The sequence below is a fragment of the Aplosporella prunicola genome, assembly GCF_010093885.1.
Source record: "Aplosporella prunicola CBS 121167 unplaced genomic scaffold K452scaffold_3, whole genome shotgun sequence".
NCBI classification, from domain to species: Eukaryota; Fungi; Ascomycota; class Dothideomycetes; order Botryosphaeriales; family Aplosporellaceae; genus Aplosporella; species Aplosporella prunicola.
Window position 1 is genome coordinate 848,078 of NW_022983531.1, and position 25,458 is coordinate 873,535.

The 25,458-nt window shown below is 54.3% G+C and overlaps 13 protein-coding genes across 13 annotated transcripts, besides 2 other annotated features; 7 read left to right on the forward strand and 6 right to left on the reverse strand.

Moving 5' to 3' along the window:
- Window positions 1–150: 150 nt before the first annotated feature.
- Window positions 151–393, forward strand: K452DRAFT_197424 (uncharacterized protein; the record flags this gene model as incomplete). The annotated part of the gene is made up of 1 exon (XM_033535976.1): window positions 151–393. A coding segment is annotated over one exon (243 nt), but the record flags the coding sequence as incomplete, so codon positions are not given.
- A 686-nt stretch (window positions 394–1,079) lies between these two features.
- Window positions 1,080–1,286: a sequence feature (Protein overlapping with rRNA (K452DRAFT_220258, KAF2146179.1) was converted to a misc_feature.).
- Window positions 1,287–2,839: 1,553 nt separating this feature from the next.
- On the forward strand, window positions 2,840–3,712 carry K452DRAFT_324196 (uncharacterized protein; the record flags this gene model as incomplete). Its single annotated transcript, XM_033544687.1, has 1 exon — window positions 2,840–3,712. One exon carries the CDS (start codon window positions 2,840–2,842, stop codon window positions 3,710–3,712), a length of 873 nt encoding a protein of 290 aa, XP_033401890.1.
- A 1,681-nt stretch (window positions 3,713–5,393) lies between these two features.
- K452DRAFT_283461 (uncharacterized protein) lies at window positions 5,394–5,825 on the forward strand. The gene has a single exon (XM_033539776.1). It carries the CDS (start codon window positions 5,574–5,576, stop codon window positions 5,733–5,735), a length of 162 nt encoding a protein of 53 aa, XP_033401891.1. The 5' UTR covers window positions 5,394–5,573; the 3' UTR covers window positions 5,736–5,825.
- K452DRAFT_283462 (uncharacterized protein) lies at window positions 5,498–6,734 on the reverse strand. The gene is made up of 3 exons (XM_033539777.1): window positions 6,628–6,734; window positions 6,391–6,573; window positions 5,498–6,338 (listed from the first exon to the last, which is right to left on the reverse strand). The coding sequence occupies exons 1-3, from the start codon at window positions 6,690–6,692 to the stop codon at window positions 5,840–5,842; spliced, it is 747 nt and encodes a 248-aa protein (XP_033401892.1). The 5' UTR covers window positions 6,693–6,734; the 3' UTR covers window positions 5,498–5,839.
- A 417-nt stretch (window positions 6,735–7,151) lies between these two features.
- K452DRAFT_219956 (uncharacterized protein) lies at window positions 7,152–10,187 on the forward strand (the record flags this gene model as incomplete). Its single annotated transcript, XM_033536442.1, has 6 exons — window positions 7,152–7,230; window positions 7,287–7,597; window positions 7,647–8,619; window positions 8,667–9,014; window positions 9,068–9,886; window positions 9,955–10,187. 6 exons carry the CDS (start codon window positions 7,152–7,154, stop codon window positions 10,185–10,187), a joined length of 2,763 nt encoding a protein of 920 aa, XP_033401893.1.
- Window positions 10,188–10,212: 25 nt separating this feature from the next.
- K452DRAFT_340792 (uncharacterized protein) lies at window positions 10,213–10,848 on the reverse strand. Its single transcript, XM_033545350.1, has one exon. The coding sequence runs from the start codon at window positions 10,639–10,641 to the stop codon at window positions 10,300–10,302; it is 342 nt and encodes a 113-aa protein (XP_033401894.1). The 5' UTR covers window positions 10,642–10,848; the 3' UTR covers window positions 10,213–10,299.
- K452DRAFT_340796 (uncharacterized protein) lies at window positions 10,714–11,548 on the reverse strand. The gene has a single exon (XM_033545351.1). The coding sequence runs from the start codon at window positions 11,472–11,474 to the stop codon at window positions 11,076–11,078; it is 399 nt and encodes a 132-aa protein (XP_033401895.1). The 5' UTR covers window positions 11,475–11,548; the 3' UTR covers window positions 10,714–11,075.
- Window positions 10,727–10,999: a sequence feature (Protein overlapping with rRNA (K452DRAFT_220279, KAF2146186.1) was converted to a misc_feature.).
- A 665-nt stretch (window positions 11,549–12,213) lies between the features above and the next one.
- Window positions 12,214–14,476, forward strand: K452DRAFT_315419 (copper radical oxidase). The gene is made up of 4 exons (XM_033543863.1): window positions 12,214–12,435; window positions 12,489–12,613; window positions 12,702–13,267; window positions 13,331–14,476. Exons 1-4 carry the CDS (start codon window positions 12,412–12,414, stop codon window positions 14,347–14,349), a joined length of 1,734 nt encoding a protein of 577 aa, XP_033401896.1. The 5' UTR covers window positions 12,214–12,411; the 3' UTR covers window positions 14,350–14,476.
- A 187-nt stretch (window positions 14,477–14,663) lies between these two features.
- Window positions 14,664–16,625, reverse strand: K452DRAFT_263819 (uncharacterized protein; the record flags this gene model as incomplete). Its single annotated transcript, XM_033538666.1, has 1 exon — window positions 14,664–16,625. The coding sequence occupies one exon, from the start codon at window positions 16,623–16,625 to the stop codon at window positions 14,664–14,666; it is 1,962 nt and encodes a 653-aa protein (XP_033401897.1).
- Window positions 16,626–17,223: 598 nt separating this feature from the next.
- K452DRAFT_198130 (uncharacterized protein) lies at window positions 17,224–17,583 on the forward strand (the record flags this gene model as incomplete). The annotated part of the gene is made up of 1 exon (XM_033535985.1): window positions 17,224–17,583. A coding segment is annotated over one exon (360 nt), but the record flags the coding sequence as incomplete, so codon positions are not given.
- Window positions 17,584–17,936: 353 nt separating this feature from the next.
- On the forward strand, window positions 17,937–18,790 carry K452DRAFT_107214 (uncharacterized protein). Its single transcript, XM_033534976.1, has one exon. The coding sequence runs from the start codon at window positions 18,068–18,070 to the stop codon at window positions 18,548–18,550; it is 483 nt and encodes a 160-aa protein (XP_033401899.1). The 5' UTR covers window positions 17,937–18,067; the 3' UTR covers window positions 18,551–18,790.
- Window positions 18,719–19,245, reverse strand: K452DRAFT_107243 (uncharacterized protein). Its single transcript, XM_033534977.1, has one exon. The coding sequence runs from the start codon at window positions 19,152–19,154 to the stop codon at window positions 18,888–18,890; it is 267 nt and encodes an 88-aa protein (XP_033401900.1). The 5' UTR covers window positions 19,155–19,245; the 3' UTR covers window positions 18,719–18,887.
- A 702-nt stretch (window positions 19,246–19,947) lies between these two features.
- Window positions 19,948–25,043, reverse strand: K452DRAFT_294782 (uncharacterized protein; the record flags this gene model as incomplete). Its single annotated transcript, XM_033541742.1, has 7 exons — window positions 19,948–20,471; window positions 20,552–21,062; window positions 21,125–21,366; window positions 21,417–21,738; window positions 21,789–22,662; window positions 22,711–23,006; window positions 23,058–25,043. The coding sequence occupies 7 exons, from the start codon at window positions 25,041–25,043 to the stop codon at window positions 19,948–19,950; spliced, it is 4,755 nt and encodes a 1,584-aa protein (XP_033401901.1).
- Between the last annotated feature and the right edge of the window lie 415 nt (window positions 25,044–25,458).

Here is a 25,458-nt window from a genome sequence, read left to right on the forward strand (position 1 = left end):
CTCCTTTCTCCGAGGATCCTGCATTTCGGCGCCAACTAAATATTTTGGGAATGTAACGTGGGAATATATAGCGAGGTTTCCCAGCTTGACGGTCAATATATTAGCTCTCCTCATTTGCCATTCTCGATTGATACACCCGGCAATTTGAAGTGGGAGCCGCATATGCAAGCCTACAGCAAACTGAGTTTGACTTACCCCAAAAAGGATAAGCTTGTAGCTATTGGTGCTATTACTCGCAAGTTCGAGAAATTAAGGGGAGACCACTACTTGGCTGGACTTTTTCAAGGAGACCTTCCGCAGGCTCTACTTTGGGAACCTGCTTCATCTATAGACTATAACAAAAGCAAAAGCAAAAGAATCGGTGGCCAAACACCAAGTTGGAGCTGGGCTAGCATTGAAGGAGAATGCTGGTATACTTTTGGAGATGTCGAGGAAGCCTGCGCAAAAGTTGTCAAGGTGGAAATGAAGTACGTCGATGAAAAAAAACGATATGGAGATGTGGAATCCGGCATTCTAACAATCGAGGGCCCCGTTTTGAAATGGCACTGGCAATCCGGAGACACTGGAGACGAATCTAAGGGTATTGAGTTGCCAAGAGGTAAGATGATTTTGATATATGAAGATTTTGACGTGGACGATGATTCCAGGTTGTCCAGCACGGAGGAAAAGAAAGTGTTACTGATTTCAGAAAAACACGGTCTATTGTTAGTGAAACATGAAAAGGAAGACGCCTATGAAAGGGTTGGAACATTCGGAGTGCCTCAACGCATCCGAAATGTGATACAGTTAATTCCAGAGCAAGAGATCAGGATCATGTAAAGCTATTCGGAGCGTATCTAACGTTCATACTTCAACATCGTTTAACCTCCTTCACCCATGAGCGAAGTTCACCGTTCAGCGAAACTGGTCGATTAAAACCCGAATTCTCTAGCCGAGGAGACCAATGCGACACGCTGTTAATGATGGTCTAATTGATCGACTTCGCTGAACGGTGAACTCCGTTTTGGGTAAAGGATGTTACTTCATTGAAAAACACTAAAGCTGTTCTCACACAATACATTCGTAGGCCAGCTAAACGCTCAACGCAAGCATACCAAGTAAACACCAAACTTTCTCAGTATATAACCATCAACAACCACAACATTCGGCACATACGACCATAGGTCGCGGAGAATTGGGCATCCCGTCCGCTCTGCCATACACAAGCCGCGAACCGGCTGATTAGTAGTTAGGTGGGTGACCACTAGCGAATCCCAGCTGCCGTATGTTTTTTGTTTGTTTTTTTTGCATCCCTGCAGAAATCAGCCGATAGCGTTCCTTTTGGACGATGGTTCCAGACTGTAAACGCCGGGGTAACGGTTAGGGTTGAAGGGACGGAGATCCCGCCCGCCGTTTTGCGCCTGCTGGAGAGGTTACACCCTGCACGGCTGCCGGCGTTTTTTGGTGGCCGCTGCGATGCTGTGGTGGGATGCTGTTCATCTGCGTGATCTGGTGGTTTTGGGCAATTGCCTATGGAAGGTAGAGAGCGAGCTTCTCGAAGCCACTTCGTACCTAACGACGCGTCGGCACGCGCGCGGGAGCCTCGTCCACGCGCACGCAGGCTCTAACACCGCGTCATAGGCGAAGAGGCGGGCATTTCCAATACGACCGCATCCATCCATTCGTGGAGAACCACCCACCCAAGCAGCCGCTCACGCGACGGCACCACGGCCCGGCTCGCGAGACACGTGTAGGACAGTGCGCGCAGGTACCGCGCCATGTCGCGTGTCGTAGACGCGACGATATTGAGGCACGGTGCGTAGCTACGCAGATGGCAGGCACCAGCACGCAGCGGGCGCGCCGAACAGCTGTACATACGTAGGTACGTACACAGGCAGGCATGCGGTCGGCAGAAAGCAACGGCGTGCGGCATGCGGCAAGGCAGCAGGGCGGCAGCGGCAGCAGGGCGGCAGCGGCAGCAAGAGGTGCCGTACAGAGGCAGGTACATACATACATGGAGCTATTTTGAGCGCGGGTGGGTGGAGCTGTTCGTGTCGCGGGGTGTGAGTGGAGTGTGATGAATAGGGCTGTGGCGCGCGCGCGTGCGTGGTGATGCGAGGGGAAAAGAGAGGAAGGTAACCAGGTACCCACGGTAAGGTAGGGAAGGGGAAGAGAGCGCGAGCGTGTCGGAGAGAAAGAAAGAAAGAAAGAAAGAAAGAAAGAAAGAAAGAGAGGCGTGGGATGCAGAGAGAGAGAACGCATGCAAGCATGCAAGCAGGGGCGGTCAGGACAAGGGCATGCGGGTCGATGCGACAGTCAGCGAAAGGATGCATGTACGTCGTAGCTTGGCGGAAGCTTGGGAAAGCCGAGAGAGAGATGAGTGTTAGGGCTGGCGAGGCGTGCCCGGCTTGCCGTTTGCTTTGCGTGCTGAGTGATATGTATGTACATATATCGTAGGTCTGGTCTGGTCTTCTTGTTTCTCTATACGTACGTGACTCTCTCTGTCTGCTTACTTGCTGCCTACTACACCTACACCTACCTACACCTCCATACCTACTCCCTCCTCCCGAACCTCCCCTCGCAGCATGGACTACGCTTCCTACTTCCCAGCGCCATACTTTGCCGCCACGCCGTCCTACGACTCCGCCGCCCCGGCGATCGACAAGGTACTTACTCGCAACGTCACAGACACTTTGTTATCGTTAACAACCTGACCCCACAACCACAGGACCTCGACTCTTACCTCCCCTACCATGCCTTCTCTTATCCCGCCGGCGCTCCACAACCACCACCTCCGCCTCCGCCTCCACCGCCGTCACAGCAGCCTTTACACCGCCCGATCGCCCTGAGCCTCGACGACATGGACATGGACATGGACTTGGACCTGGACTTAGATCTCGGCAGCCTGTCCTCGCACGCCCACCCGCCGAGCCCCGGCCTCCCGGGCAGCACCCAACCACACAGCTACAACAGCGCCAACGCCCACAACACCAACCACACCACGACCACACACGCCTCCCCCCCCGCGCACACCTCGCACCGGCGCGCGCGCTCCACCTCGTCCACCTCGTCCTCCTCCCCAACCAACAACCCCACCACAAACACAACCACCCCCACCCCCGCGCAGTCCCGCCGCAAAGCCCAAAACCGCGCCGCCCAGCGCGCCTTCCGCGAGCGCAAAGAACGCCACGTCCGCGAGCTAGAAGCCAAGCTCGCAGACCTCGAAGCCAGCGCCCAAGGCCTGCAGAACGACAACGAGCGCCTGACGCTGCTGCTGAAGCGCGCCGAGACGGAGAACGAGATTTTGCGCGTTGCGGGCGCGCTGGCTGCTGGGTCTGGAGGTGGGAGTGGGGGAAGTGCGAGTGGGAGTGAGGGTACGGGTGTGGGGGAGGCGTACACGTCCGTCCGCGGGCAGGGCGGCGCGACAGGGACGCTGGAGCGGCGGAGTAGCACGGAGCCACGGCGGCACGGCGTAGAGCCGCGTAACAGCAAAACAAGGGAGAAGAACAGCGGCGCGGGCAAAGCACCAAGCAAGCCCCTCAGCGCAGCCGCAACCTGGGACCTGCTGCAAGCGCACCCGCTCGTCGCGGCCGGCGTCGTCGACGTCGCGGACGTGTGTGAGCGCCTGCGCGGGCGCGCGCGCTGTGATGGCCAGGGACCTGTGTTTGAGGAGCATGTTGTGCTAAGTGTGGTGGCGGAGGCGAGGAGGGGGGGCGGGGATGTGCTTGTTTAGTGGGGGAGGGGTGTGGTTTGGGTTGGGTTGGTCAGGGCAATGGCGTATCTCATGGCAGGCAAGGCGCGCAGCAGCAGCAGGAGGAGCAGTACAGCTATCTCGTCCTTCTCTCTCTCTCTCCATTTTTCCCTTCTTCTTACTCTCAATCCTTCTCTTTTCAACATCCAATCGACTATACCCAACTACGCGGCGCGCAAGAATCAAAATGTTCAATACCATTTATCACAACTATACAAACCCCCCTCACTCTCTCTCTCTCCTCTCTACATCCATTTCAACCCCCACGCACCCACCACGCAACCCTTACACTCGCACACCCACACTCGGGACAGGCGCGAACGGCCGGATCTCACGGCACGGTTAGTCAAGCAGGGAATAGCACCTAGACGGCAGCACATGTAGCCGGGAGCCGTACGACAAATTGCCGCGCAGCACAGCACAGGATAAGGCAAGGCAAGGCAAGGCAGGGCAGGACGTAAAGGACGTACATAGGGTGGCGACGGGCGATCACGGAATGCCAAAAGCGGGAGCATAAACGGAGGAAAGTGACAGCGACGACGCCGACGCCGATGCCGCTGCCGATGTAGTAGTGGCGGAGAGCGCGTGCATGCGTGCAGGAAAAAGGCGGCCGCGGAGCCAGGCACATACCTACCTATGTAGGTAAATACCTAGGTAGGGTAGGACAGGGATGGGCGGCGCGCTAAGGGTGATGTTTGCCTGCTCTGCCTGCTCTGCTCTGCCGTAAGGCTACCTAGTGCCTCCGCCTGTAAACTTGGCACACACACAAGCACGCTCGCATGCGCGCTGATGTGACAGCGACAGATGCCGAGGAAGCGGCAAAGGCGGCGAAAGCGACGGAGTCTGAGCGAGTTAGCGAGTGCGGGAGGCATGGAGAGGGAGAGCAGTCCAGAAGCCAAGTCCAGCAGCAGATGCGCACGCCCAGCACGGCAGCTCCCACACCCGCAAACGCGGGCGCTATTAGGTGGGCTCAACGCCGCGTCGTGGTGGTGATGCATGAAGAGAAGAGCGCAAGCGTTATTCCCTATTCCCGGGCCTTGGGCAGAAGCCGACAATGAATGCTTACCTACCTGTAACCTGGCTGGGAAGGGAAGAAAGGGGAAGCGGCCACCATACGTACATACATACGTGCCGGGCGGGCGGCCCAGTTACGATAGGTATGGACGTACCTACATGCCCACGCAGCACGGCGTTAATAATAGCCAGCCGCAGTCGCAGTCGCAATCACAGGCGCAGTCGAAGCAAGCCAGATCGGCCGTCCATCCGTCCATCCGTCCATCCATCCAGACACGAGGTGCGGCAGCGACGCTGCAGGCCGCAGAATCGGGCCACGCGCGCATGGCGTCCGCGGCATGTCAGCACGGCGCCGACTTCGCGTGCGCGGTTAGGTAACCCGCGCCAAGAGATACTGGGCTGAGAGCTGAGGGGACGTAAGCAAGTGCACCCTGGTCGCTTCTGCATGTGGGTTGCGTGCTGCATGCTGCTTGTTCCATGCGTACGGTGTACGGCGGACGGCTTTTGTGGCGCCGGGGTGGTGAGACGGTGCGCTTGCGAGGGGGGCGCTTCTGCTACCTAGTCATTGAGATGGTCGTCTTTTGGGTTGCTCCTGCGTATACCCTAGTGCTGTCTGGTGCCGTGAGTGACTGACTGCCTCCGCTTTGGGCTGCTTCGTGGGTGTGCTTGAGCGTAGGTGGGGATGCTCGTCTTTTCCGTCGCGGAAGGTCCCGCCTTCTCACCATGTTACACCGGAACCCGTTGATCTCCATGTGGAAGGTAGGTAGTCATTTCTATTGATAAGCCCGGACAATCGTGCCGTGGTCGATTTTTTCTCCCCAAGGCTTCGATGCCACTCTACCAGTGTAGCAGCCCATTCGTGCTTATGCTTCCAGGAGCCGGCCGCAACCCCATCACTTACTGTATCCCTGCTCCTACTCGCTTGCGTATACCTATGGAAGATAATGCGCCGCGATTCCGCCAGCAGCACCTCTCCCTGGAGATCTACTAGTGGCGTTGCCTGCACGCAGGCTCGTGGAATACAGTTCGACCCGAGCGAGGTCTGATAAGCAAAACGTCATGGCTCCGCTCACCAAGGCCAACTAGGTAGGCTCCTCAATCCCAGTCGCTGTCCTCGTCGTCATCGACGCGAGTCTGGCGAATCTTACTCGTGCTGACTTCCTCCTCTTCCTCTTTACGCTGAAGACGCGGGTCCCCGTGCCTCAGCGCTTCCAGCTCAATAAGCATCTTTTCAAAGTCCTCGACCGAGGTCTGCGGTCCGTTCAGTTCCCTCAACGTAACGATTTGCCTCCTGATGTCTCCGTCCTTGTACACCAGGATCGTAGGAGTGTTCTTATCCGGGTATCCCTCTATGCACATGTCTGCGCGCATCTGGCAGAACTTAATGTCACCATACTTGCGAGCCAGATCCCGCCAGCGCTCAGTCGCGATGCGCGATTCTCCGTTCCCTTGTGACGAAGTGAGGAGAACGAGCACGAACGCTTCCTTTGAAGCTTCCGTCACGTCGCGCGCGTAGTCGGGCTTTTGCAGGGGGTAGACTTGGTTGAACACAGAGGCAGTCGCGATGGTGTTCAGCTCAGCCATGCGCTTCATCCTGTTGCCTGTTAATAGAAAGCCTGTGGGGGTGGGGCACGATGCGGTTGTACCGGTACTGCTCAAGGAAGTCCTCGTCCTCTTCGTCTTCCAGCTCGGCCAACTCATCCAGGTCTTTGCCTTCCAACCTATTCTCGTGCGCTAACCGTCTGGCTTTGGTGAGAGCTTCTTCGATCATAGGAGTCGGCGATGGGGGCTTCTCCGGGATGATGCCTTTACTGCGAAGGATGTCGTTCCTACAACGCAATCAGTAAGGGTGAACGGCGCGTGAGGGGAGAGAGGGCCCTTACCATTCGGTATCTTCGTTCGGGTCTACCTCGACCTGGATGGGCTGGTTGTTCATGATGGACTCCATTTTGGTGGCGGCACTTGCGGGGTATTGCGCGAGATGATGAGGACTGCAACTGCTGATGCGTGTAGAAGGAGAGAGCCGTGCGAAAATAGAAGAGAATAGTATTAATGAAGGTCGGGAAGGTGCAGGCTGATAAGGTTGTTCCTGGATGACGCTCGCTCCGTAACACCTGGCCGGCCGCGCCAAGCCCGCGATTTCCAAGGGCCGATCCCGCCTGACGGGAGGGCCAGGGCGAGACTCCACGACACCTCCGGCCTGCACACCGAGAACTCGATACCCACATGAGCCAAGCTAGCTGGGCAACCTGATTACCGCTGCTCGGAGCTCCCACGCCTTCACCAACCCCACTACACCGCCAGTCGCGCGACGGTGCAATTCGGCCAAAGCGGACATCACAAGGACACCTTTCGCGTACCCCGACTTTCCAGCTAGGCCGCAACAGAGCCCGGCGCAGGTCCCAAGATGAGCTACAACAAGAAGGACGAGGATGCCGAGGGCAATGCCATTGTCAAGGTCGACAGGACCTCGGTCTTTCAAGAGGGTAAACGCTCCTCGATCAATGCGTGGCCGCAAGCACCAGCTCACTCTCCTATGCAGCTCGCGTCTTCAACTCGTCCCCAATCTCGCCGCGCAGATGTCGCATCCTACTCACCAAGATTGCCCTGCTCCTCTTCACCGGCGAAAAGTTCCCCACCAATGAAGCTACCTCCCTATTCTTCGGCATCTCCAAACTGTTCCAGAACAAGGATGCCAGTCTACGGCAGATGGTCTACCTTGTCATCAAGGAGCTGGCGAACACCGCCGAGGATGTCATTATGGTCACTAGCAGTATTATGAAGGACACGGCCGTCGGAAGTGACGTGGTATACCGCGCAAACGCCATAAGGGCACTCTGCCGTGTGATAGATGTATGGCTGCAAAGGGGACACTCGCAGGGAAAGAGCTGACTCGTTCCAGGCCTCCACCGTTCAAGCGATTGAACGTCTCATTAAGACCGCAATTGTCGACAAGACGCCCTCCGTCTCGTCGGCGGCGCTCGTATCCTCTTACCACCTGCTCCCCGTCGCCCGTGACGTCGTGCGGAGATGGCAGAGCGAGACGCAGGAGGCTGCGTCGGCGGCCAAGTCCTCCGGAGGCTTCTCATTCGGGTTCGGCGCGTCCTCCCAGCCCAACCTCGCGGCTTCGAATACCAACTTCATGACGCAATACCACGCCATTGGTCTTCTGTATCAGATGCGCTCGCACGACCGGATGGCGCTCGTCAAGATGGTCCAGCAGTACAGTGCGGCGGGCGTCGTCAAGAGCCCTGCGGCGACGGTTCTTTTGGTCCGACTTGCGGCTAAGCTTGCGGAAGAGGACCCTAACCTGAGGAAGCCCATGATGTCGCTTCTCGATGGATGGTTGAGGCATAAGAGCGAAATGGTCAACTTCGAGGCGGCCAAGGCCATCTGCGACATGAGGGAAGTTACTGACGCGGAGATTGTCCAAGCTGTGCACGTGCTGCAGCTGTTCCTCACCTCTCCCCGCGCAGTTACCAAGTTCGCGGCCATTCGCATCCTGCACAACTTCGCTTCCTTCAAGCCGGATGCCGTTCGTCAATGCAACCCCGACATCGAGGCCCTTATTACCAACAGCAACCGTTCCATTGCCACTTTCGCCATTACGACCCTGCTCAAGACCGGCAATGAATCGAGCGTGGATAGGCTTATGAAGCAGATCTCCGGGTTCATGGCCGAGATTACCGACGAGTTCAAGGTCACCATTGTCGAGGCTATCAGGACACTTTGCTTGAAGTTCCCTTCGAAGCAGGCTGGCATGCTGGCATTCCTGAGCGGTATTCTGAGGGACGAGGGTGGTTACGAGTTCAAGCGCGCTGTTGTTGAGAGCATGTTCGACCTCATCAAGTTTGTGCCGGAGAGCAAAGAGGATGGTGAGTATTTAAACGGGTTCCACAGGGCTATCGCTAATTTTTGTCAGCCTTGGCGCACCTTTGCGAGTTCATCGAGGATTGCGAGTTCACCAAGCTTGCCGTTCGGATATTGCACCTGCTCGGTATGGAGGGCCCGAAAACGGCCCAACCCACCAAGTACATCCGTTACATCTACAACCGGGTTGTCTTGGAGAACGCCATTGTCCGCGCTGCCGCTGTCACTGCTCTTGCCAAATTCGGTGTTGGGCAGAAAGACCCCGAGGTCAAGAGCAGCGTGCACGTGCTTCTCACTCGCTGCCTGGACGACACGGATGACGAGGTCCGTGACCGCGCTGCTCTTAACTTGAGGCTCATGGATGAGGATGATGAGATTGCCCACCGCTTTATTCGCAACGGTCAGTACACCAAAAGTATCTTCAACGTCCCACGTTTACTGACTTCACGTAAGACTCCATGTTCTCTCTCCCCGTTCTGGAGCACCAGCTCGTCATGTACGTCACCGCCGACGACCGCGACACCTTCGCTCAGCCTTTCGACCTTGCCAAGGTTCCTGTTGTCACCCGCGAGCAGGCCGACGCGGAGGACCGCTCGAAGAAGCTTACGACTGCTACGCCCACCCTCAAGGCTCCTTCGGCCGGCCCCAAGCCGACGTCTCGTGGTGGCGCCGAGGCTGCTGCCTCTGCCACCGCCGCTGCTCAGCAGTACGCTCAGCAGCTGCAGGCCATTCCCGAGCTGGCAGAGTTCGGCGGTGTCCTCAAGTCGTCGCCTGTTGTGGAGCTTACCGAATCCGAGACGGAGTACGTCGTCAGCGCGATCAAGCACATTTTCAACGAGCACATCGTCGTCCAATACGACATCAAGAACACACTGCCGGACACTGTTCTTGCCGATGTCACCATGGTTGTCACGCCGAGCGACGACGAGGAGTCTGGTCTCGAGGAAGAGTTCATTATCCCCGCGCCGCAGCTCAAGACGGACGAGCCGGGTACTGTCTTCGTTTCGTTCAAGCGCACGGCGGGCGAGGCTTTCGTTGCCAGCAGCTTTACGAACATCCTGAAGTTCACGCTGAAGGAGATCGACCCTACCACAAACGAGCCCGAAGAGGGTGGCTACGAGGACGAGTACCAGGTCGAGGACCTCGACCTTACTGGCGCAGACTACATTGTTCCTGCATACGCCGGTAGCTTCGACAACGTCTGGGAACAGTCATCCTCGGGCGAGCAGGCGACCGAGACGCTGCAACTGAGCGCATTGAAGAGCATACAAGGTACGTCCAGCGCATTTCAAACCTCACTAACTAACTTAAAATTCGTGACAATGCTAACGTTCCATCAGATGCTGTTGAGGCCATCCCCAAGACGCTCTCCCTGCAGCCCCTCGACGGCACGGACGTCGCCCTCTCGCCAAGCACGCACACGCTCAAGCTCTACGGCAAGACGATCTCGGGCGGCAAGGTGGCGGCGCAGGTGCGCATGGCGTTCAGCGCCAAGGCGGGCATCACGATGAAGATCGATGTCCGCTCCGAGGAGGAGGGCGTCGCCTCGCTGGTTATCGCCAGTGTTGCTTAGACGAGCAGTTTCTTCTGAGCGAGCGGAGCGGATCATGCTGTGTTTGGAGACAGACAGACAGACAGACTACGAGAAGTGATGCGAAGATGAGGTTAAATGGATTGAGGTTTTTTTAGGTGTGATGGATGAAGGGGGCTGGTCGGTCGCTTGCAATTGTTGCTGTTGTTGTTTCTGCTGCTGCTGTTGTGGTGGTGGTGGTGGTGGGTGGCCTGCGGTTACTGGAGCGGTTTCTGGGGCTAGCTGAGGGGTATATCGATTGGGACTTGAGAAAAGTGCCAGGGTTGTCGCGTCTCTTGTACTGCATTGTAGCGGTTCTAAAGTAATTTTTACAACGTGTCTGCAGGTGGTTGGTGTTTGGGTGTGTTCTTGATTGATGCGTGAAGGGGGGTTGAATGTCCGGTGGGCAAAAAGGAAGGGTTTGTTGCTTTTCTGTTGATATCAGACGCTTCTTCATGGTTGGTCTTCTATGTGTTGGCTCATGATTGCCCCCGTTCCTTGACCGTCTGTCACCATCGGCCGAGCAAAAGAGCAAAAAATAGCAAACATACGGCAGCTGGGATTCGCTAGTGGTCACCCACCTAACTACTAATCAGCCGGTTCGAGGCTTGTGTATGGCAGAGCGGACGGGATGCCCAATTCTCCTCGACCTATGGTCGTATGTGCTTTGTATAAGTTGTGTGGTGGATTATATACTAAGAGGCAGACCCAAGAATGAATGTCACCAGTGGTCTTGCTCGAGCACAACATTGTTTTGCCAGCTACCCGTCCATTGGCATCTGTCCCTGAGGACTATTCTTCGTAAAGGACCCTGACCTTGGCGTACCCCATACCGGTGAAACAGATGCACCGAGCTCTTACCATCCAACCACCGCCCATGCAAACGGCATCCTACGGAACCGCGCACACGGTAAATGAAACGGAAGTCAAAAATAGAAGTGGGATGTTTCGAAGATCCAATATATGGTTGCTCGCAAAATCTGACCCGGGTGGGCAATGGCGGCCGGCGGAAAACGACTGGAGGTCTTGAGGCTCAAGCGCAGTGGGGTCAGGAAGTGTGTTTGCATGAAGTTCAGACGGCGTAGCGGGAGCAGGGCCAAATTGGGCGGAGGAAAAAGGCACGGCTTGCGGCCGGACCTCTTTCACATAGTGCGGGCGACGGGAGCGGGAAGCCTTGAACAGCCGGGTCAAGGGGAGAAAGAGAAAAAAAAGTTCAAACCCCCACAAGCCGGGCGACAACGCAATTGCGGAGACGCAGCTGGCGGAGAGGCTTAAAAGAGGACAGACCATCGATGAGGGTATAGCAACGAGTGGCTATACCATAAGGTACGATGAGTCGACGATTAGCGAGAGATGGCAGGCCCACAGCGTCGGACCCCCAGATCGACCGACGTTTTAGCGCGCGGGTGCGCTTGCCTGCCGTTCCTCGACCTCGTATTCTTGGGGACTTCACCTCAACCGGCCCCTTTTTCCAATTCATGCTCCGTATAAACACGGCCGTACGAGGCTGGTCGGCCGTTTCGCTTGATTAAGGATCCCCTGCTCCACCACTGCCGCTAGGTGAACCTCGCCTACAGATACCGCGAGGCCGGGTACCGCAGGAGCCAACGCTCCCGGAGGGGTAAGAGGCTCTGCAACTTTGGTGTTAGTGATGTTTGTTCTTGTGGTAGCGTTTGGGGTCCAGGTCATGGCCAGAGTCTACGAGGAGGTGTTGGTAGTCGGCTAGGAAGTCCTTCATGACCATCTCTGGCCCCAGCGTGCAGACCCCAAAAAAGCAAATGACTGACAGGTGCTTGGACACGCCACTGCCGGCTACGGCAAAGTGCCAAGAAGTATTCGCCTGATGCGGGTTTGGAATGCTCCCCGCTACTTGCGGCGCAACCCTCCCCCATGCCCGTGTGTCCATTCTAGATCAAATCCGAAGGACTATCTGCCGAGCTTGTTCAAACCGCCCTTAGGTGGATCCTTGGGGTGGCTTCCAAATCCATGCCCTGTAAGCGAGGCATACTATGGTGTTTGCTCAGCCTCTCTCTCTCTGTCGTACATAAAGAGCCGTCTACAGCGCTCTCATGTTTTTTTCTTCACGGGAACTCTCCTTTGCAGACCCGCACTTGTCACTCTCTTTCTCAACAGGCACATCGTAGATGCCTTTGCTTTTTTGATTATCACATTCATTAATTCAAAAGTCACTCCTTGAAAATAATTTTTACATCTCTGAACTATCAAGATGCAGTCGAGACTACTCCGCGCTGTAAGTCACTTCTACCCTTGCCGGTTTCGATGGTCCTGCTAACCTTTTCCAAGGCGGCCCTTGCTACCGTTGTTCACCAAGCTGCGGCTTCTGGTTTCAGGACAGTAGGATCGTCTGGAGTTGCGGCGCAATTGCTCTTCCTTCCTCCTTACACGGACAAGGCAGTGTTCCTTGACAAGTGAGTGCTGTCAATAGACGGAGAGCTATTTTTCTCCATTCTGTCTACACTTCGTCAGCGCAACCCAAAACTGACAATACCTGCGTAGCTACCATGCCAACTACGGTGGGCCCGGTGTGGACCTGGCCACTGGCGCTCACTCCACGGAGCCCTACAACTACGACGGCACCAACACGGCCGTCTTCGCCACCGAGTACGACCTGAAGACCAACACGCTGCGCAAGCTGCACCCGCAGACGAACACGTTCTGCTCGGCCGGCGCATTCCTCCCCGATGGTACCATGGTCAACTTCGCGGGCGCGGAGCCCGACGCCAAAGCCGGCGTTGGCGACGGCTTCAACGGCATCCGCACGTATCCCCCCGGCCCCTGCGCCGGCGATGTCTGCGACATGGACTTCACGGTTAACAAGGCCTACCTGCAAGCCAAGCGGTGGTACCCGGGCGCGGAGACGCTGCCGAACGGCGACGTTCTGGCCGTGGGCGGCTCCAACGTCGGCGGCCTCGTGCTCAACGAGGCGAGCATCAACGTGCCGACGTACGAGCTCGTCAAGGCTGACGGCTCGGCGCCCCCGCCGCCCGTCACGCTGCCTATCCTCGAGTTCACCGACGCTGAGAACAACCAGCCGAACAAGTCGTACAACTTGTACCCTATCCGTAAGTCCGGCTCGTGTCTTGTATCCGTGTGTGTGTGTGGAGCTAACTCGCGCGTCTCGCTAGTCCACCTCATGCCCAACCCCCGCGCCGCCAGCGAGGTCTTCACCGTCGCCGGCAACCAGGCCATCATCTGGGACTACCACAATGACAAGCTCGTCAAGACGCTGCCGGACACGCCACTGGAGCCACGCACGTTCCCCTCGTCGGCGACATCGATCCTGCTGCCGCTGGAGGCGCCGGACTACGAGCCAACGGTACTCATGTGCGGCGGCTCCAGCGGCGACATCCCCGACCCGCAGGCCCTGGACGACTGCTACACGATCCAGCCCCACGCGGAGAACCCCGTCTGGGAAACCGACGACAACCTGCCCAACGGCCCGCAAGTGATGACAGACGGGATCAACCTGCCGGACGGCACGATCCTGTTCATCAACGGGGCGCACCGGGGGTCCGGGGGCGGGTTCCAGGCCGACGACCCGGCGCGCACGCCCTTCGTGTACAACCCGAAAGCGCCGCGGGGCACGCGCTTCACGAACATGCCCGCCAGCAGCATCCCGCGCCTATACCACAGCGTGGCGACGCTGCTGCCGTCGGGCGAGGTCCTGGTCGCCGGCTCAAACCCCATGGTCGGCTACACCGCCGACGGCGGCGTGCCCGCCGGCTGGCCCAAGTTCGGCAACAACGGCCACACGGCGTTCCTGAACCAGCAGCAGCGCGAGACCAGCAAGTACCCGACCGAGTACCGGGTTGAGATCTTTAGTCCCCGCTATATGGACGCTGTGTACAGGCCGCAGCTGCTGAAGGCGCCCGAGGCGATTTTCTATGGCAAGACGTTTGCGATTAAGAGCTCTATGGAGAGCGAGGATCTGGAGGTCGTGATTATTAACCCGGGCTTCCATACCCATGGCATGAATATGCAGCAGCGTATGATTAAGCTGCAGGGGTCGGCCGGTAAGGCCAGTGGCCAGCACGTTGTTACCGCGCCTCCGGGGCCCAGCACCGCGCAGCCCGGCGTGTATCTGATGTTTGTGGTTGTGGATGGTATTCCCAGTGAGGGCAAGTGGGTTAAGCTGTCGTATTAATTGGGGAAGCGCTTGACGGTGCGGTGGTTTGCTCTTTGTTGCGATATGGCGCTATGAAAAGACGAATACCCAGTATGTTTACATGGGGCTTGGTCGTTTGTCGATAGTACAATAAACTCAATACTATGTTCTTTCCGTTCTTTTCTGTGGTTGTAGAGATTTTGTTCAGTGGTCTACAGCAAAGTTTCGCCGCCTGTGGCCGCTGTAAATGATCTGGTCGAACACCAAATCAAAGTGCTCCCTTGACAAGCCTCCTAGAGTCTAAGTTGTGGTGGTTGAAGTGTGTATCGCTTGCTATATATTCACCTACAAGATTAAACAATAGTAAGCTCTTGACGCGGATGGCCCTCCAGTAGATCCCCCAAGTATCCCTCCTTAAACAAACCTAACCTTTTATAAACCTTTGGAACATTCGTTGGCTTTAGTATCAGCCCGTCTATCGTTTTGCTTTCTAAATGCTGCAGTACAGGAAAAGCAAACAGTGATTCCGGATGAAAAAAGTCATTCTCATCATCCAGCCTGAATCCCAATTTGTACATAAAACGGGGCTCATTTATAGAATGGATAAATCCTTCCATCTCTGAGTACTGGTTTACTGATTGGGGCAAAGGTGTCGAAAAACAGAACAACAAGCCGCATAAGTGAATGCTTGCACTTTTCAGTTGGCCGTATATATTGTTTTGGTGGAGATGGACAACCTGAATGTCTTTGACAGTTGTGAGCTCTTTTGCCGTCTCCGGGGACAAAGCGTCTTTGTACAAATCGCTCTCCATACAGATCGGGCCATCAACGCTAGCCCAGCTCCATGTCGGTGCCCTGTATCCATCTTCTGTTGGTCTGGAGCTCCCTGGAAGTGTGTTCCAAAGAAGGCATACTGGGAAATCGCAGCGGAAAATCCCAGCGAGGTAATCGTGGCCATAGAGAGAAGCAAAGCGTTCTGCGATGCCAGCTAACGCCACAAATTTGTCTTTGTGAGGTTTTGTGAGGCCTCCCTTTGCATAAACCTCGACAATAGTCCACCATGCTGACCGCAGGGTTGTGAGAGAATGTCCTTGTATTTGATTCGAAGATGTGCTCTCCTGTGTCATTGGGATTGAGAACGGCCATATACGGTGGGGACTTGTAACAGGATTCTCATGTGCCTCTGGAAGGGATTCTAAAAGGAACTCTTCCTCGTTGCACTCCCAAGAAATTTGGGCCGAACCGAAATGGAGTATCCGGGGGGAGAGCAATCGCTCTTGTACTGCCCAAGCTCGACAGGAAAGCGGTGATTCCATGGAAACATAAAAGGAATCCTTTTCGTTGTGAAAAACAGACCATATTCCTTCGTCAGACCCATATACGTATCCCAAGACGTTGCACTTTTGGAGGGCCAATGTATCTCTTTCTTGAAATGCTCCACAATGAGGATCTTTTCCGTGGTCTACGGCAATGTTCAACACACAATTAAGGTAAACTTGGCGCATGGCAACAGTATGTTCTCTCCAGTCTTCTTCACTTCCATCTCCTTTTTGAAGTATGCAAAGGCTATCGATCCAGAGATAAGGAATGCCGAGCCTCTCTGTAGTTATGATAGCGTCTTGAAATGCCCTTGGTAGTTTGTTGATTGGTAGTTGATGTCTTAGTCTCTCCTCGTTGTCACTTGAGAGGACCATAAATTGAGGATTTGGTCCCCAGCAGTGGCTTAAGGTAGCGTATCTTCCATTGGGTTTCTCGAAAGTAGTCAATGACAACCGAGGCTTCCGAGGAGTAGTGACATTTATGAGCCTCTTAGGATACCAGGTAGTATCTCGTGTTGGATCACATGTTTCGCAGCTTTCATGATAACCAATGCAATTTTGCAGCCACGCAGAAGCCTGTTCGGCAACTTTGAGGTGTCCAGTATTGGGTGGAAAGTGACTGTAGAAGCCGTCTCTTCTGACGCGCCAGGGTTCTGTAGCCAAATCATCATTGGCCAATGCTAAAAAACTGTCGTAGCATTCTGGTAATGAGACAGTCCTGGATGGTTCTATGTTAAGAAATTGCAGAGATTTTTTGTTGAAATTGGCCCATAGTATATCGAATCGAATCAATCTTTTGAACTTGATGTACCGTAGGCATGGCGCAAGTGTATTGTGGTCCGGATGCTCTTTGGTGAAAGCAACTATTTTATTTTGGAGAATAGAACAGATCTTGCAACCAGCACTTGCAGCTCTTTCTACATGTTCCAGTCTGGCATGGTGAGGACCTTTCCGGTCCGGATTTCTGAAAACTGATACGCACATAGCGCAGAGCATGACGGATGTCTGGACACCACTTAATTAGCATATTAACATCCTTTTTCAGGTACTAGAATAAGGCATCTACCGAACTGATTGAGTACGGATCTTGAAGATCATTACTTTTTGTTGAATCTTATTTCGAATCTGTGCTTTTCGTGTTTACACTCGAGATGATGTTCTAAACATTAAGAGGCTGAAGTTGGGCAACATGACCCCGCTTTTAGGCACCAACAGCACGTGGTTACACAGGACGAGGCTGGGGGCCAATATCACCTGAAACTTGACTCTGCAAATAGAAAACTGGGTCTACCCCACCAGCCATGTCCATTGCCAGAGTTAACTAAGTGAATCCCTTCTATTAGTAGGATACCGAAAGGCCTTATCTTGATTGGACGATAACTCCGCCCCGGAGTTCTCGGCTATTGTTGGTCTCGTGGACACACGGCAATTCCCTCTTCCCAATAGCATTGAGATATCAATCCTCCTTAGAAACCCCATGGCCTTGCTATATGCTCTCAAATAAAACCAAGTATTTTCTACAGCCTATTCTCTTCTTTTGGCCTTCGGAATGAGGTCCTTCGCAGAGGAAAATGAAACCATTTCAGAAAAATATGTCTATGAAAGGCTTGATCTTGGCTCCCAACACATTCGATTACTCGTTTTATTCCCAGGACGATGGACGGACCCATTATCTTGTGCATTGTCACTTGTTTCTCTGAACGATAGGCCAATCTACGAAGCAGTTTCCTACGCTTGGGGAAATCGCACTTCTCGTCGCACAATACACCTGGACGACCGACTTTATTCTGTTACCGCCGCACTTGAGATAGTCCTTCGACACCCAACCAAAGCTCGAATCATCTGGGTTGATGCATTATGCATCAATCAATCAGATCCAGAGGAAAGAACGCATCAAGTCAACATGATGTGCGCTATATATTCTCTGGCTCAAGAGGTCTTTTTATTCCTCGGCGATTATGATGAGCGTCAAATGCCTCTCGGGGCACCAATTAAGCCACAACAGGACTCCAGTCAATCACTGAAACGAAGGGATGCCGTAGCAGCCTTCAACCTCCTCCACATGCTATCTATAGACGGCCACATAGCCTGGTCACCGGACCGGAACACCTACGGCATCACTGACGACTCCATAAACGCACTCCAAGAGCTTACAACCTCTCCTGAGGCGGGGTAAATCCGGACGCCGCTCCAATTTACCTTCTTGGGTTCCTGACTGGGGTGCCGATACCGATGAGTCGTTAACTGACGTGCATCTCCATCAAATATCCCAATATGGTCTCTACGACGCGTCAAAAGGAGCAAGTCTAAAGCTCTATCGTAGCCCTGAATCAGTTCTAAGACTGAAGGGTGCCAATGTAGATGAGATAGTGGCACTTGGCCAAGCGACATCCGCAGACCGTCTCTGGACGCCATACGAGACAGACATAGTGCAATGGATGAATGTATCCAAATACGACGCCCTGAAGAACCGTCCCTACATCGGGGGCGGAAAATGCAAAGACGCATTCTGGCGGCTTTTAGTGAAAGACGTCATTCAAATCGGAGGCCACCATTCTGGAGTTACTCAGTACCGTCGAGTCGTGCCTACTGATCTACGCATCTTCCTGCGCGAGCTCGGCCAGCAGGACGGCCTCCATTTTGCACTGCCTCTTTCCATGGCAGATCAACGATTTTTCGTGACGAAGAGAGGCTTTATTGGTCAAGGTCCTGTGGATGTCGAGATTGGTGATCACGTTTACGTGTTGTTCGGCAGCAGGGTTCCCTTTGTGTTGCGTCCAGTTGATGCTCGATCTGGCGCTCCTGGAACTCAGCACTCGAGATCATTTCAGTATATTGGAGATGCTTATGTCCACGGTATTATGGATGGAGAGGCCCTATATGATGTGGAAGCTCCTATTGAAATAGTGTCTCTCGAATAAATGGAATGCTTAGGGAGGTAATATCTGGGTTAAACACTGTTGGGATAAACTCGGGATACATTAATGTTTAACTTTTAAAGAGTTTGGAGCCCCGGCAATCGAGCAGCTCCTAAGCTCCTACTGGCGGCTTAGGTTTGTAACGTCACAAGTCTTCAGTAATGCATAGTAACGTCCGCCACCGTCGCCCGAGATCCATCGCGTAGCGAGACAGCTAAGTATGCGAACGGTCCCATAAAGCACTCCTTCTCTAGCTAGTTATCTGCATCTTCGATATAAATGAGGAGATCTCTACGCATATACATACTTATGAACACCTTGACTAAGCCCTGTTTCTACTCTATACAGGGATTATCATCCCGTTAGGCGATGAATCTCGCTTGGCGGTGACGGACGTTACACACCGAAAGCGGACACGATTAAATCGACCAGGCTCGGAGCTATCACCACATATTATATATAAACAATCTTGACAAACTCCACAACAAACGGTTTTAAAGTCTACACCACAAGGCCTGGCTGAAAGGTAGAAAGATATACATACCCGCATGCACCCCAACCACACAGCCTCACAAGCATCACACCACCACCGCAACCAACCCCGCATCCCAAACAAAGAAGCAACCAACAAAGAACCCAGCACCGCCACCACCACCGCACCAAAACACGTGCAAACCAGCCTCCCTTGGCACAATACAACACTCAATCCCCCGCCACTCCACAAGCCCCACAACAAGTTTTAGAAAAGAATATATCCATCGCTATCATCATGATCCCGTGACTAAATAACTACGTGCTAAGCCAGACTATAAATAGGTCAGAAACAGCAACAACAACAACAAGCAGTGGTAATCGTAAGAGATAGAGAGGGATAGAAAGAGAGAGGGAGGGAGCAAGAGCAAGCAAGCAAGCAAGCAAAGCGGCAAGCAGCCTCGCTACAAACTCCAAAGGGATAAGTAGTCGTAGAGATAAAAAAGAAAAGGATGAAAAACAGCCAATAACCAAACAACCACTAAGCAAGAAAAGAATAACGCCATCAGACATATGCTGCAGCTGCGCACCCAACCCAGAACAAACCCCCACACCCCACAACGCCATTTTCGCCATCCATCGCCGCAGCGGCCCAATCCAATCCCGACAACCTCGCTCGTCATGCCGCCTTTTGGTGCAAAAACACAGACGTTCCGTTGCCGCCGCCGCCGCCATCGCTGATGCGAACAGAAAGCGAAGACCCCCGCCCCCAAAGCATAGACAGGAACAATACCCAAGGGAGGTAGGTACACGCAAACGGGCCAACGCCGTTTCTTCTACCCTGCTCTCAATGTCCAGATAATCTTTACATTTCATCTCTTTAATGTCTTGATCCTCATCATATGGATGGATGGATGAATGGATGTCGCTTAAACGACCTTCTTCGCTCCGAAAAGCGTCAAGCTAAGACTCGTTTCGTTGCCGACTGTTGCGTTGGTGCTGCTGTCGGGCAGAATCTCCCACCGTCGTAGGTGGAATGGTACCGGCTTGTTGTAGTTATCCGGCCCTCCTACACCAGCGCCGCCGAGGCCAGCGACGTTGAGCCCTAAGCCTGGCCGTTGCTGATGTTGGGGATGTTGTTGTTGTTGCTGCTGCTGCTGGATTTGCTGCTGTTGCTGCTGATGATGGTGCCTCTGCGCTTGCCAGAAGCCCTGATGCTGATGCTGAGCCGCGGCGTTGCGTTGTGCCTGTGCTTGTGCCTGTGTCATCTGGGCGTGGGAGTTGGCCCCGCCAGGTGTCGAGGGCGTGGCAGGTCGTTGCTGGATGGGCGTAATGAGACCAAGCCAAGCATCTGGTGTGGGTGACAGGCCGAAGAGGAAGGCGATTCGCGGGTCATGCATCGGCTTTTGGGCTTCGAGGCGCAGAAGCTGAACGCGTACCTCGTCGGGAAGATCTTTTAGTTTTGTTAGTTTGGTATCCGTGTAACGAGGAACAGTGGGACGAGGGAGGCTGTTGCTGGAAGTCTTGACTTACCATCGGATAGTGCTGCAGCAACGTCGAATATATACTCTGTCGTGACGGCGTATGGCTGCAATCCCGGGTGAAGAAGGAAACTCCGCAAAATACACATCAGAGCGGCCTGATGGTTCGTACTAATTTTCCCCGCCACCGACACCAAAAAGGATTTGTGCACGACAAGTACATGGAGCAGGGCATGTATCCAAGGACACAGTGCACCTGCAGCACTCATGCTGGACAAGTCTTCTTTTCCGTCACTCGCCTGGGTTTGATTTACCTGAGCGGAATGGGTCAGAACCTCGCGCAAGAGTTTAAGTTTTTCAGCGAGCGCCGGGATAATTTGGCCCTGGGATTTGTCTTCCAAGCTCCAGGACGTCAGATCGAGAACGGACAAGTACCGTTGCAACACCTTTTCGTCTTCTTCCTTTGCCTCTGCAGGGGTTCGTTGTTCTTCGGCAGAAGTGGCGCGGGATTTGTGGAGGGTCGTCACAGCGGAAAGGATATGCGTCTCTGCATATTCACGGAGCTAATCGAGGTCAGAATTCCCTTGACCAATAAAACGTATAACAAGAGCTTCCGGAGACATACCTTCCGCGTCATTTCACCATCCAAGCCGGTTAGAAGATCTGGCCATGTTGACTTGTCTGCTTCAACCGAGGCCTTGATAGACTGGATAATGGCATCGGCAACCCCCAGCTCGCCTTCCTCGTCACTTTCGGTGTGGATCTTGAACAACAGTTGGAGTTCGAGTTGGCAAAACGGCACCGATAAGTCGTCTGCAGAGTTTACCAGCGCGCTGGCTTGTTGTTCAGCATCAAGCTTCGACAGCCCTATACATTGCTGGTTAGAACAAAATATGCAATGCTGCGTATACACTTACCGAGCACATCATCGGAGTCTATTAGTGAATCTAGTACTCCTTTGAGGACTGTTGCGCGGGATTCGTCGAGGGTTGTGGGGTTTGATGAGTTATCCAATGGCTGTCCGATACCAATGGCAACACAGAAGTCTTGCGCATTGCGAGACGCATGGAATCGCAAGACTCGTAGCAGACGGTCACTTGAAAGTACCGTAGCAAGCCGTTCCATGAAGTTCCCTTTCGACGTGGAACATAGGTCAAGTGCCTGACGAACAAGCCGGAGTGCGACTTGCGCAGAATCCTCACAGAACTTCTCCTGTTCCAACCTGTACCGGTATATCTCCTTTGAAACTTGTTAGCGAGGTTCCACGAGCACACCGAAACAGGACTTACATGAACTTGGCCAAGTCCCTGGAGACCTTCCATGGGTAGAATGGCATCAAGAATGCGCAAAGAAGCTGCAGCGGCCAAAGCGGGATTGGCTTTGCGCAATGCAGTGATGGTTTCGGCTGAAAAGGTAACGAAGCTTTCCAAAGACAGGCATCCGGATCCGACAGCAGAAGGCAGCGTACAGCCGAGCAACTCCTCTTTCGGGCTGATCAAGAGGTTCGAAACGCACTCTGACATGAGTTTCTCGAACGCTTTCTCGTCGAAGGTTTTCAAACGTTGGAACCACTGGCCAAATTTGCTGCCCTGTCCGACGCTGTTACCAATCTGTTCATCAATGCGCGCGAGCACTCTGGCGAACACACGCTGAACCATATTCTCGTCCATGCTTGTGCCGCTTGTCAGGATGCGGTCAATCTCCTCGTCTGCATCCATCTTCGCGCTATGGAAATCGGCCATGTTATCGGACGCAGGAGAGCACGCAGCTACAGCGGATCGTTGCTCGAGACGGGCTATGTCTAGATTCAGCTGATCTAGTATCTGGCGATCGGCGTGGAGTCGGCAACAAAGATCTGCGAGCGTTAAGAGGAAAGGTCGCTCCAACGGCTTTTCGGGCCTGAGTTTGCCATAACGCTCTACCAAGCGGTCAAATAGATGACGGAGAGCGCCAATGGCAGCAAAAGTCCGGTGGTGGTAGTTGAGTGTGTCGGCGATGGCGGCGAAGATCAGTTGATCGTCGGATTCGATCGAGATGCCTAGGATATCAGCGAGGATAGCAAAATCCTCGAGTTGCTCCATGATATCTCTCATGGAGTAAAAGCGTGAGAGTGTCAGGGCGTAATCGTCTTTCATTCCGTTGTCGGACTCATTGGTAGTCGAACTATCAAACGTCAGCAAAGACCAGAAGTAAACAGTAGATTGAACATACTCATTTGAATTTATCAGGCGAGAGAAAAGTTCTTGCCTCATCCAGTGGCTGAGCTCAAGTCTGACGCCCGTGCTCAGTTCAGAAAATCGGACATCAAAAGATATTGCCGTGCCATTGTCAGGTTCAAATAGGACAGCCAGCTGCTTCGTGATAGATACATGGTCATCCAGGATATCTAGAGCACCGGGGTTATTGCGTAGCGCTACTTGGAGAAGTGTGTGGCGAAGGTTGAGCACATGCTCCGGAAGGCCGTGTAGAGGGATTTCGGCAATGAGGCGCAAATGGCAATCATGAGTCTGTACATGCTCTTAGTCAAAGTAGCAAACTAACAAATAAGCTGGGTTTACCTTGGTGATGTCTCCACTAGCCGAGAGGCTACCTGATGCGATAAGCCACTGGAGATACCTTCCGACGGAAAGGTGTTTTGAACGAACTAGCTCGCCAACAAGCCTGAAAAGGCCTCTTCCGTTGATGACCTTTAGCCTCTGACGGTCGCCGAGGAATGCGAGAATAGCACTATCTGTGTCTATGCCTTTGGTCCTCCATTTGCGCAGCAGTCGAGCTGTCACGTAGATCCTGTGCCTACCCTCACGATAGAGCGAGCATGCCCACTGTAGCACGGTGTTTACCAAGGGTCCAGATTCTGGCAGTGCCGTCAAACATTTCTTCGAAAGACTTTCAATGTTGATGTCGAGGGATATCGCGTCCAACATCGTCAAAACCTGCCTCTGAGGGGATTGGTAGGTGTTACCGGACTTGTGACCCCATTCAACCAACCGCTCATTTCTCCTGGCTATTGAAAGGATGGCTGCCTGAAGAGCTGGCGTGCTACCGTCCACTAAGAGCTTCTTCAGGACATGGCGATATTTTTTCCATGATTTTGGTACGACCATGCAATTGCGATGAGACATGACGAGAGTGGTAAGGAGCAGGCGCGTTCGTTGTGCCATGGGGTGATCCACTTCAGCATTGTCACCAGCTGTCATGGTGTCAAAATGCATCAGCAGTGCTTCGGCCAACCTTCGGCCTCGCCGTCTAATGGCAACAAGGTCTTGCCAGTAGATTTGAACAAGAAGAAGCCAGACAGGCAACCGATCCAGTTCGCTGCCTTCGAGCGACGTCATGAGCCAGTCCAGATAGTGGTCCTGGTCCAGCAGGCGTTCCGTGTACAGATGTGAAGACAAACGAATTGTATAGTCCATCTTCGACTTCCAGCCGGGCTGGCCACAGTTGCTGATTGTACTGTCCACGAATTGTTCGACAAACACTGTCCATTCCCGGACCCACTTGAGCTCGCCACCCATGCCGGTGGTGCTACTAGCGCCCTTCCTCATCCATGCGCGCATCTCGTTGGCACCAACACATTTGGCAAGCCAGACAGCCCTAGCGATGGGAATATTCTTGCCCAAACACTGCTCGAGAAGGAGCTTGCCTTTTATTCCATGGGGTATTCTCCTTGTTAGAATGCCAGGAGGCAAGGCGGGATTGGCCAGGTTTCGGAGCCATTCTTCTCTTTTCGTATCCGTCACCGTAATTCTTGGCGGAGGTTTGAAAGAAGATGGTTCCTTGACACGTCCAGACGCCGACCGTTTCTCAAGCGCCTGGACGAAGATGGATGAAAGCGTCGAGAGAGTGGTCTTATTTCTCAACTGCGGCCCGACGTACGTCTTCCCCGCATTGATGTCGATCTGGCCCTTGCGATCGTCAAAGTAGCCGACCTTGACAACCTCCGCCGAGAGTGCATCCTCAGGATGGCTTCCGTTCCAGGGGTAGAAGTCTACTGTCTTGCCGCGAGATAGGCGCATGGCTTCCACCGGGGTATCCAAAGGCCCGGACCGTAGAGTGGAGTCCTTTTTGCTCCCAGCCAAGCTAACCGAAGACGCTGTTTTTAATCCCTGTTGCGAGGGTCGCTTCTGGACGCGAAATCCCGGACGCGGGGGGATAGGCAGGCTCCCGACGTTGAGAGTCGGCGATATGCGCTGGCCAGCTGAGGCGGACCTCGCGAGTCCAGCCACCACGCCATCGTGCGAAGCATCATCCTCGAAGAATATCTGGGGTTTCCCGCGCGCGTGAAGTCGATTGAATCCATCCTGTGCCGCAAATTGACTTTCCTGCGTCGCCCAGCGGCCGTCTGCAGTCTGTTTTGGATTACTGCCTTTCTGCGCGGCGTCGGCGAGCGACGGCTTGCTCTCGTCGGCCGTCAGATCAATGACATTATCCGGCTGGCGCGCATAGGCGTGTTGGGGTGCGACGGAGCGTGTTTGGGTGGGCTGGCGCTGAAGGGCTCCAGTCGCGGTGCGCGGTGCTATTGACGGGCCAGGACGAGAAGTCATCGCACTGAGGATCCATGCGTGGTCAAGTGGAGGCGGGCATGATGGATGCGATCATACGAGGGCGGGCGTAAAGCGAGGTTGTAAGGCAGGCCGGGGCGGGTCGGGCATCTGCAGGTGTCAGTCGAGAGTGCGGAGGTGGGGAGTGGTGAGAGCAGGTACCGATCCAGGACTCGAAGAGTTGGCTGCGAGGGAAGAGTGAGACAAGAAGTGGTCTCGGGAAAGACAGGGCATCTGATGGCGATCACCGTGGCACCTGCGTGTGGGATAGGGCGGCGGGCAGCGCGGGACGACGGGCTTCTTGGGAGATGGACGGGGCTGTTCGCCTCGGCTTGACCCGCTGAGACATGGGCTCACAGTGTACGAAACGGAACAACAATCTCATCAATCGTCGGGATCCCTGACCGCTACTTGCCCA

Excerpts from the sequence above, each read along its gene's own strand:
- K452DRAFT_283461 (XM_033539776.1), top strand. The coding sequence starts at position 5,574 with ATGCCACTCTACCAGTGTAGCAGCCCATTCGTGCTTATGCTTCCAGGA.
- K452DRAFT_283462 (XM_033539777.1), bottom strand. The coding sequence starts at position 6,692 with ATGGAGTCCATCATGAACAACCAGCCCATCCAGGTCGAGGTAGACCCG. Across the intron at positions 6,574-6,627 it reads CCGAACGAAGATACCGAATG|GAACGACATCCTTCGCAGTA; the intron begins GTAAGGGCCCTC and ends ATTGCGTTGTAG. Across the intron at positions 6,339-6,390 it reads GACTTCCTTGAGCAGTACCG|GATGAAGCGCATGGCTGAGC; the intron begins GTACAACCGCAT and ends AACAGGCAACAG.
- K452DRAFT_340792 (XM_033545350.1), bottom strand. The coding sequence starts at position 10,641 with ATGAAGAAGCGTCTGATATCAACAGAAAAGCAACAAACCCTTCCTTTT.
- K452DRAFT_340796 (XM_033545351.1), bottom strand. The coding sequence starts at position 11,474 with ATGGTCTGTCCTCTTTTAAGCCTCTCCGCCAGCTGCGTCTCCGCAATT.
- K452DRAFT_315419 (XM_033543863.1), top strand. The coding sequence starts at position 12,412 with ATGCAGTCGAGACTACTCCGCGCT. Across the intron at positions 12,614-12,701 it reads AAGGCAGTGTTCCTTGACAA|CTACCATGCCAACTACGGTG; the intron begins GTGAGTGCTGTC and ends ATACCTGCGTAG. Across the intron at positions 13,268-13,330 it reads GTACAACTTGTACCCTATCC|TCCACCTCATGCCCAACCCC; the intron begins GTAAGTCCGGCT and ends GCGTCTCGCTAG.
- K452DRAFT_107214 (XM_033534976.1), top strand. The coding sequence starts at position 18,068 with ATGAATGTATCCAAATACGACGCCCTGAAGAACCGTCCCTACATCGGG.
- K452DRAFT_107243 (XM_033534977.1), bottom strand. The coding sequence starts at position 19,154 with ATGCGGGGTTGGTTGCGGTGGTGGTGTGATGCTTGTGAGGCTGTGTGG.